Raw genomic sequence first — 10,411 nt, forward strand, 5'->3', positions numbered from 1 at the left:
GTGGTGTTCATCAAATAGTTTGCTGAATTTTTTCGATACATCAATGGATGCTATTTTCTTAACATTACGGTGCGAGCATGCGACTGTAACACAGAAAACGCGGTTTAAACTGTCGTCGGAGATCGCGGCCGCCGCCATGTTTCAATGTTGTTGACAGACGACAGGGCAAACGACGCACGCGCTCAACGTGAATATCGCGAGAGTTTGCACCGATGTAAAACCTCTACGCAAAAATGTAGAGGGTTGTTTGAAAAGAAATACCGACTGTAAAGTTTTTTTTCGACGTAGAAATTCTCGGTCGGTCGGGTTACCGGAAACACACTACTTTTTTTTCTACGCCGTATTAGTCACTGATTCTGTGAATATCTGTGCTAAGCCTTGAATTGTTCTCACATTCTAAGATATAATCTGTTAATATTGTGTTATCTTCCCAGACTACTCTCCAGATTCATCTGCATGATGAGGACCCCCAATTTGATGAATTGATTCAAACAATGGTGATTGATATCAGCACACTGCCAGAAGGGAAAACGGAAATCAAGGAATTTGCCATCCAACCCGAGGTATGTATGTGGGCGGGTTCCAGCGGCAAAAGGGAAGTCCTTTTATTCATCCAAACAGGGCAATGTGCAAAGTATCTGCTCCTCATCGTAAATTTCGGTTGAGACTCAATTCATTAACTTAACCTTAAGTTAACTTAATAAATAAAGTTAACCTTAACTTCATAAATAGAAAAGGATAGTATACATAATGGTAAAAGTATTTGATGATATTTTGACTTTTTCTTCTTCTTCTTTGTTTTGAAAAATGAACAATTCATATTACTACACAGTAAGGGGTAGGACAAGATAAGTTGTTTACTTCTTCCTTCTCCATTTTAAAACCTCTGTGCATTTCACAATTTTTAACTTGCATTCATTTTAACGCCTCGGCTGGAAACATCCCCTTTTGAACCCACCAGAAGGGAGCAGCCAGGTCTGATGGTCCGGGCTCTGGGGATCTTGGACATAAGGAGGCATGGTCCACTTGCACGATATTTGTTATAACTACTGTACATCAACATTTAGAGACTATTTTGGATTTCCACTGGAATGCAGGAAAACTCGTCTCTTTTTTTACCCTCAATATGGTTGTTTTTCGAAACATTCCATTTTTCAAGGGACGTTTGGCAACCCTGCTAGAAACACACAATAAATACAACAGCACAGTGTCAGGTCAAATCAGATACCCCACATGGACCTCAACGTCTTTGAGCTATTGACTGCTTTTTTGCTGGGCCGACACCTCAATGCGAATTGGAGTCGCCGGTGCGCTGATTCTCTGAAAGTAGAAAAAAACACATCAAACCTGGAACATCAAACTCATCATTTTTGTGTCACCGAATCGCGACCTCTGCTTTCAATCCACAAGATTATACATACAGTTTAGCTCTCATCTGATTTTTTTATTTATTTAGCCAACAGACCTTACAATAACCTGACGAAACATGAACAGTACATCAGCAAGTTACCTATGGGACTTATCTTGACAACACCGGCCGGCAACAGCAGTGTTTTGATTACAGTAATTGCATTGGGAGTGCCACTCGTGCACGAACCTGCTGGTCAAAACTTTGAGATAGATAGATAGATCTATATTTGTTTGTTTGTGGCTATTTTATCCTAAAAATTCTCCTTTCTGTTTTTAGTTTATTCTATACTCCTCAAGGGGGAAAAAAATAATAAAACCCACATCTGTTTGTGCGATCACATCCGTGGTACCTTTTTGTCTGTGAGTCCGCCATCTCGTATTGTGATGCAAAAAGTCAAATCAAAACAGTAGTGAGTCCAAACAGCCGTAGCTTTTCTTTTAAATGTGGTGTCTGGAATACAAAGCAACAAGAAATCAATTCACACAGAAATGTTATTAGCGTTGCATTTGCAAACCAGTGACTTTTTTCGAGGGGGTTCAAGGTCTGCAAAACTTCCTAGTTTCGATGTGGCGTGCAATGTGACATAGCCTATTGTCATATCAGAATCATTTACATCATCACGCGTGTGGTCCTTGCCTAATTTTCCTTTGACCGTCTGTGTCTTTAAAGGGTAAACTTTGGATCGCCTTTACGATCAAAGAGAGGTAACATTTTTGGGGTTGTTTTGTTATTTAACAGTTTAATTGACTATTTCATCTGAAAATGTCACTATGTCTGTTTATCTTTTCTTCAGTGAGAGGAAAGCTGTGAGCCCTTTCAAATGCTGTTCTTTGGGGGTAAGACATTTTGAACTGAAATGAACTTGGTTATAACAGTGATGCATATAGAATTTACATAAACATTTCAGGTTGTTTCCGCAAAAATGCAGCAAACATACACATTCACTGTAAATAAATGAGAATGTGTGATATTCTAGCTATGAGTGGTCCATAGCAGAAAATAATTAAAATTTCATGGTAAACACAGCGGCCCGGTGGTCGCCGGCCTTCCTGTGTGTTCTCCCCGTGCCTGCACGGATTTTCTCCGGGTACTCCGTCTTTCCTCTCATAATCCGAAAACATGCATGGCAGGTTAATGGGACACTCCAAATTGTCCCTAGGTGTGAGTGTGAGCGTGAATGGTTGTATCTCTATGTGTGCCCTGCGATTGGCTGGCAACCAGTTCAGGATGTACCCCACCAACTGCCCAAAAACAGCTGGGATAGGCTCCAGCACGCCCCGCGACCCTCGTAAGGATTAAGCGGATCAGAAAATGGATGGATGAATGGATGTTATTCACTTGGGGCGGCACGGTGGGTGGCTGGTTAGCACGTCCGGTGGGTGGTTAGCACGTCCGCCTCACAGTGCAGCGGTGCAGGGTTCGTTTCCGGCTCTGGCCTTCCTGTGTGGAGTTTGCATGTTTTCCCCGACCCTGCGTGGGTTTTCTCCGGGTACTCCGGTTTCATCCCACATTCCAAAAACATGCGTGGCAGGTTAATGGGACACTCTAAATTGTCCCTAGGTGTGAGTGTGAGCGTGGATGGTTATTCGTCTATGTGTGCCCTGTGATTGGCTGGCAATCAGTTCAGGGTGTACCCCGCTTACTGCCCGAAGACAGCTGGGATAGGCTCTGGCACCACCGTGAACCTCGTGAGGATAAGCGGATTAGAAAATGAATGGATGGATGGATGGATGGGTATACACTTGCCACACATTAAGGGGATGTTTTTCCCTGTTTAAATCACAGTGAATTATTGTGGAAAGAAAAAAATTGTGTCAACTTGATTAATATAACAAATAATAAATCCAGTTAAATTACACCGTATATTTCCGTCAAATGAGTTATTCATGACTTCATGTCGCACCGAAAGCTGTTATGTTACAGTATGTCCAGGTGATTGTTTGCACGAGATAAGTCCATCTAAATGCTGGCTTATGAGGGCTTTTTCCAGCTGGTATTTATTTTTTATTGGCTCCCTCAACAGAAGGAAGGGGTTTCTTACTGGAAATTAAATGTGACTGTCCTAAAAGCCAAACTGGGTGATTCCAAAGATTACTGTAAGTACAACTTCCTTTCCATGTATCAAGTACATGTCAAGTCAAAAATGATTCTTGATGGTTCCTCTCCTTGTTCACTGTGTATCAGTTTCGGAGTCAGACTGTTACGTCAGTCTTTATCTTCCTACGGCAACTGCAAGTGCATTCAACACAAAAACAGTGCAGAATAACAACAATCCAGAATGGAATGAAACGTTTACCTTCAGGGTCCCCTCACATCTGAAAGTAAGCCCACATGGAGGATGAAAGAAGGGACTTTTTTTATCATAAGATGGTGTCCTCAAGTGCAGTGTTTTTGTATTACAATTGAAAAGACCATTTTTACTCTACTGGATGGCGATGTCACACATTGATTTCAAAGTCGTTTGATGTTTCTCCAGAATGTTTTAGAGATCAGGCTGCATGACGAGGACCCCGTTTCACTTGATGACCTCATGTCAACGACTATGTACGATCTCAGCAACCTCACACTTGGCAAGAAAGAAAGAATAGCATTCAATTTAAATTCTGAGGTAAATGCAATCACGAGTAACACTTTTGGGAGGGGTGGGGGAGGGGGGTATTCCTTGTCAAGAAGTGTTCATACCAAAATGACTGCAGCGATTTGTGAAATAACCAGGATTGAATCAGCATACATGATGGCAAGTGCGAATTCTAGTGAGGTGACAGAATGAGATCTCTTCATGCATGTTTTGAGGTTGCAGCATGTGGCAGATGCAATGTTTCAAAAATACAAAAACCCATTTAGGTTATGTCATGGTATACTTTTTTGGCACACTTAGCTTTAAAATGCTTCTTCTGTAGTTTAGGTGATTTCATCAGTGCCTGAAAATTTTGTAACTCTCCTACTTAGAAACTTTGGCTTGGTGTAATCGAATCCATTTTGGTTTTGGTGTATGTCTGTTGACTGCAACACTAGTTTACATGATCAGGGATGAGCTCTCCTCATTGATGTCTTTCTGTGTCATGCTCCTCACCTTGACCGTGTTTCTGTGCTTTTTCAGACAACAGACCAAATTTTAATCCAGTTTGAGATGCTCCAAAGGTGACGGATTTTGCACATATTCATAAAATATTTGCTGTCAAATGTGAGAAGTACATTCTTATCAAGTACCTGGCGTTTGATTTATTTTTTTTTTTCTTGTTTTTAGCGAGGAGCCCCCAAGTGACTATTTCAGTAATGGCATTCTCCTGGTAAGCCACATCAATTGCACTATTATGCATTCAGTGTATGAACCCTTTCAGGGACTGTTACGACAGTGGACAGTTCATCATGTTATCAGGTTACAGGGTGCATGAAAGGGTTCAAATGGATTTACACGGCAAGTCCAAGTGCCCAATCGCAATTTAATGAACAGATGAAACCACCAACCACATGAGCAGATGCTCCAATTGCACTTTAAATCCACTACACTGGTCGGCAACAATTCAGAAGTACAAAATGATTAAAAAAAGAAAAAAGAAAAAAAAAGTCTAAATATTGCACACTGTTGAGTTTGCATGTATTTGCTATAATGTCGAATGTATCTTTCCTTTAGGCTCCCCCATTCTCTGCTTTGGACATCAACGTCGACAAGCTTCTAAACAATTATGGTATGGTACTGTTTGTTAGCTTGTGCATAGCCAAATAAATCAGAGAAGGGCGTACAATTATGTTTCTGTTGAATAATACCACATGTCCGACTTATTACAGTTTTCACTTGTCTGGACTCAACTTAACACACTTGTAAGATGCATTTAACATTCCAAGACACTAGAAACTGCTTTGATACAGAATGGTTTGGACGAATCAATAATCCACTTTCTGGATATGAACAATGGTGACTACTTTTGAAGTGATGACAAATATAAAATTATTGACATTTGTGCAATCGACATATATCCATGGGTATTATTCATGAAAATTCAATCAAGGATTTTCTCCCTGTTTTCAATAGATTCCCTGGGTAAAACGATAAAGCTTTGTGGGGCCTGTCCCGAGAATCAGAGTTTAACAGCAAAGGAAACCACCAAGCTGCGTTTTTTCATTAACAGAGACTTGGCGACCGAACTTGGACTGGCTGTGAGTTTCAGTTGCACAGATAATATAACAAGGGGTTAATTATTACTTCTGTCAAGGAAATGTAAGTAATCAGGATGTATGTTATGTTGGTGTTAGCTCTAGGCCAAGTGTGTCAAACTCATTTTAGTCCCGGGCCAATTTTTGGTGTTACATCTTCCCTCGGAAGGCCGTTATGACAGTGAAACCACAAAATTATTCCTTGTACAAAACAAATGAATAGATTACTAATTTTGAAATCAGTCAGGTCGATTAAAAGAGATTGTTCAATTCTTGTTCAAGTGAGGGTAAACGGGGTAAAAAATCATTGCAAAATCTCAACGTTATTTTTTACACATGACAATTTGACATTTCGGTACAGATTTTAGCAAGTTGACACACGTGATTTGCTTTCACGGGCCACATAAAATGACCTGGCGGGCTGGATCTGGCCCCTGGGCCTTGAGTTTGACACCTGTGCTCTCGGATGTTTGCTAGTGTCTGTGTGGCTTCTCTTGGAACCTGATGCAAATGGTGGGATTAAACTATATTGCATATTGTTTTTCAGTCCTCTGCTGTTGATGCCCCCTCGAGTGTGGCAAGGCTTCAGCCACTACCACCTGAACACACTTGCAAAGTGTCTCTTGTTATTGATCAGGTAACAATTAACCTGTATATCAAAAACCAGGAAGATTCAGTCTAAACTATTTCAAGCAGTGTCATTCTTGTGAGTTGAGGGAAATGTTCAATGAAGTGAGCAGTAAAAGTCGTAGAGAGGAAAGTAATCTGAAATATTAGTTTTATTATTTAATGATATGATATGGTACTTTTGACGACATTTAGCTGAAGCAATGGTTATTACCAGGAAGCATTTCCTGCATTTTGGAAGAAACCATATCTCATTTGTTCATTTGTTTTTCAAAACAAAACAGGAGCTCAAAGAACCCAAGCAATGACTGGATTTCTCAATATTCTTTCCAAAAATAAAAATGGAAAAACGGATAACAACTTGTTTTCTGATTTCCGATCTATCACACGAATGGAAAATGAATAAAACAGAAATGGGCAATTTGAAAGTTTCTTCCAAATTGGATATTTTCGTTTACTCCAATTTGTGTGACTTGGAAAGAAAGCTTGAACCGGTAGCGAGCTTTCCCATGACTTACAGGAGCTTAATTTATTGAGACTTAGGCAAGAGCACACTTTGTGACTTTCATACGTTTTTGTTTGGTTGTTGTTGTTGCCAACATCAGACCTGGGGCTACGATTCCCAGAAGTATTTCTTGACACAAAAATGGTGACTTTTACGGAAATAGTAAGTTGAAAAACAGTCTCCAGTTATCTTAACGTCATGTCATAAAATTGCAATAAATTTTCGCCAACTACATATGACTGGTTAGCACGTCGGCCTTACAGTGCAGAGGTGCAGGTTTCAATTCCGGCTCTGGCCTCCCTGTGTGGAGTTTGAATTTTCTCCCCATGCCTGTGTGGGTTTTCTCTGGGTACTCCGGTTTCCTCCCACATTCCAAAAACATACATGGCAGAATGATTGAACACTCTAAATTGTCCCTAAGTGTGATTGTGAGTGCAAATGGTTGTTCATCTGTGATTGGCTGGCAACCCTACTGCCCAAAGACGGCTGGGATAGGCTCCGGCAACCCCCACGACCCTTGTGAGGATAAGGTGGATTGGAAAATGGATGCATGGATGGATGGATCAGTGTGTGTGTGTGTGTGTGTGTGTGTGTGTGTGTGTGTGTGTGTGTGTGTGTGTGAAAGCTTAGTAAACCAGTTGAAAGCAAGTCCAACCCCTAGCTAAATGATGACATAATATTAGCGTTAACGCACTAACATTAGCTTCATTGTCAAGCACACTACGTCAGACATCATTTTGTTTTATCAAAAATAAACTAAGGTGATCGACACAATACATTGTGTAAAGATTGCCACTTGACTGGTTCGATGACATAATGACTTTGGAGTTGACTGATGTGTTTCCCCTCTGCCACAGGACACCGTGGATTTAGATGTTGAGACACATGAGTGGTAAACAGCCTTTTTTTTTCTTATGTGCTCTAAATTGGAACGTATCCAGAACCTGTATCTACTAAAATTTGTCTATAAGTATTTACCAACTGTGTATTCAAATTTATTTTTTTTCCCCATGATAATCTGTAGCGTCGATGGCCATATTGCAGTTCGTCTGGATTTTGACATTCCACCGCAAGAGAAAGAGTTTTTGAAGAAGAGGAAGTTAATTGTGGGGCAGAATATGCAAAAGCTCTTTGGCCTTGACTCTCCACCATCAGCAAACCAGGTGAAGAACTATGTTATGATGCTAAATCCACCAGTACATCTTTGGCTTAAGCACAATGTCGAATGTTAAACACCGTGAAAATGCCAAAAACCGTCAATGTGATGGCCGATGTGCTTACCCTGAGGTCCTCATACAGACTAGTCTCCTGAATGGATCCTTGGGATCCATGCACACAACCTCCAGAATTGGTGAGAAAAATATGTTCAATGCTATGACTCAGGTTTTCAAGGCCGTTATTATCATCAAGCTTATCCACCACTGGCACTGTTTGTCATCTGTACTTCAGAGATCAGAGAAATTACCTCCCAATTCATGAGAAAGTTGGTCATCTATTCGAATATATATAGCAAATAGGGATGGGCAATCTATTGCTGTACATTTTACATGAATTAATAGAAACTACATTGCTGTCTAAACAAATATTGCAATACATTATTGCATGCCGAAACGGTAAATTTATGAGTTAAGCATATTCATACAGATTTACAAAGCGCTTCATCAGCAATCACATGTATATGCAGTCCAAATCACATTTTGCATGACATTCATTTATGTCTGGATTTATATTGTGTAATGCAGCTGACATAGGGGATCATACAGTACTGCACATTACCATGAACAGCAGAAAAAAAAAAACCAACAAAAAAAAACAAAACATTGTTCTTCTTGGAAATGTTTATTTTATTTTTGGGGGGGACAAGATCAATATAAGTCGCGCTGGACACGACGTTCGGGTCAACAATCCAGTCTTGCTGTTGAAGTTTATAAGGCTCCAATCTCCAATCACACACAATTTCAACTCACCTGTCAAGTCACCACAGACTTCATCGCTCTATTGTCAAAGTCCACCAAAAACCGATAGCCGAGTAATCTCATCAAAATATTTACACGAATAGCGTGTCAGTGTTTGTATTGAAAAAGCAAAGGCGCCCACCACTACGGCCCAAGAAAAGTAAAAAGCGACCACTTGAGGCCAAGCAAAGCCGAAGCAGCGTGGAACCGTTCCAATGAAAAAGCGGCTTAAGAAGAAAAAGTCCAAGAACAATTTCAAGAAAGAATGTTGTCCTATAATGTTTTTTTTTCCCCCACTGGATATTGTTTTATTTTTTTATTATTTTGCATTGCCATCTTTTGGAACACAGGTTTAAAAAGTAACTGAATCTTATACATGTTATATCAACTGTATTGTCATATTATTTGATATATGACATTGTATATTCTTGTATATTGAATTATATATTCTATTTTGCAAATATATTTTCATGATGCCATTTAATGCTTTTAAAAATGTCGTATATGGCGTATTATGTATGAGTTCAATCGATGGAAATGGCAATAGTTGCAGTATTCTGCCACATGTGTATACAGTATATAGAGAAAAAGAGAGAGAGAGAGACATATTTCTCAGTTATTACTCATGGGGCAAATGCATTCTAAATAGGAATGAATCATCCTCGAAGTTATTTTGTTTGATTTTACAGTCCCCTCCTGTATAAATGAAACATGTATCCTTTATTTAGGTGCCAACTATAGCAGTGGTGGGTTCGGGGGGAGGATCCAGAGCAATGACAAGCCTGTTGGGCAGTCTAAAGAGCCTCAAGGAAATACAAGTCCTCGATATTGTATCTTATATCACAGGAGTGTCTGGATCTACTTGGTGAGTTAAGTGTTTCAGTCGTTCAAATGGAACTTTGTCGTAATCTTAAAATGTGCTTAAAAAAATCTCTCTTTTTCATCCATCCATCCATCCATTTTGGAATACGCTTATCCTCACTAGGGTCACAGGGCACGCTGGAGCCGATCCCAGCTGTCTTCGGGCAGTAGGCGGACTAGATCCTGAACTGGTTGCCAACCAATCGCAGAATCTCTCTTTATATTTTGAAAGTGGATACGTCACTAAATATGTGTGACCGTACCACAAAATGCTGTTACACTCTACACGTCACTTTTCATGCATAAAAATGCAACTCAAACGAAAAAGGGGCCTGCACACGTGAAAACTGGGGACCCCATGAGGCTGGACCACAGCCTCTCCCCACCGCAGCTCCCGTAGCGCAGAGGACTCCGTCTGAGGAACCACTGAAGATACTAAATTATTATAAAACAAAAATGAATGTACCTAAAATGATTTACAAAGTAAAGACATAACAGACCGGAAGTTGTGTTGCCTGTCACATTGTAGTTACCGTTTCCCTTGGACTGCCGTTATGACTGTGAAACCATATAAAGGAGTCAAGGATAATCGTTTCTTGAACTATTTAAGTTACTTTAATGAGCAGTTTGGTAACAAGTAAAGTCTTACAATATCTCTGCTATTAATTACATTTGAAATTTTGGTACAGATTTTAGGAAGCATCATGGAAGATGACATGTTTGAGTGGCTTTCGCAGGCTGCATAAATTGATGTGGCGGGCCAGATTTGGCCCCCCAGTCTTTGAGTTTGACACCGCTGCTCTCAAGACTAAAATGATTAAATACATAAATAACAGACCAATAAATAAATGTCTCTCTCTCTCTCTCTCTCTCTCTCTCTCTCTCTCTCTCTATATA

General features: G+C 40.1%; 1 protein-coding gene across 2 annotated transcripts in view; it reads left to right on the forward strand.

Annotated features, from left to right (window-relative positions):
* The window catches only part of LOC109523190 (cytosolic phospholipase A2 zeta-like), a 23,990-nt gene that overhangs the window by 2,767 nt on the left and 10,812 nt on the right, over nucleotides 1–10,411 (forward strand). For both annotated transcript variants that reach the window (XM_019882176.1, XM_019882175.1), the window contains 14 exons: nucleotides 435–563; nucleotides 2,081–2,115; nucleotides 2,205–2,247; nucleotides 3,435–3,507; nucleotides 3,596–3,732; nucleotides 3,888–4,019; nucleotides 4,512–4,552; nucleotides 4,659–4,701; nucleotides 5,046–5,100; nucleotides 5,445–5,569; nucleotides 6,114–6,203; nucleotides 7,556–7,590; nucleotides 7,723–7,861; nucleotides 9,382–9,518. In XM_019882176.1, the coding sequence (XP_019737735.1) occupies nucleotides 435–563; nucleotides 2,081–2,115; nucleotides 2,205–2,247; nucleotides 3,435–3,507; nucleotides 3,596–3,732; nucleotides 3,888–4,019; nucleotides 4,512–4,552; nucleotides 4,659–4,701; nucleotides 5,046–5,100; nucleotides 5,445–5,569; nucleotides 6,114–6,203; nucleotides 7,556–7,590; nucleotides 7,723–7,861; nucleotides 9,382–9,518 (1,214 nt within the window). The remainder of the gene's footprint in view (nucleotides 1–434; nucleotides 564–2,080; nucleotides 2,116–2,204; nucleotides 2,248–3,434; nucleotides 3,508–3,595; nucleotides 3,733–3,887; nucleotides 4,020–4,511; nucleotides 4,553–4,658; nucleotides 4,702–5,045; nucleotides 5,101–5,444; nucleotides 5,570–6,113; nucleotides 6,204–7,555; nucleotides 7,591–7,722; nucleotides 7,862–9,381; nucleotides 9,519–10,411) is intronic.

The sequence above is a fragment of the Hippocampus comes genome, unplaced genomic scaffold (assembly GCF_001891065.2).
Source record: "Hippocampus comes isolate QL1 unplaced genomic scaffold, H_comes_QL1_v1.1 scaffold36, whole genome shotgun sequence".
NCBI lineage: Eukaryota > Metazoa > Chordata > Actinopteri > Syngnathiformes > Syngnathidae > Hippocampus > Hippocampus comes.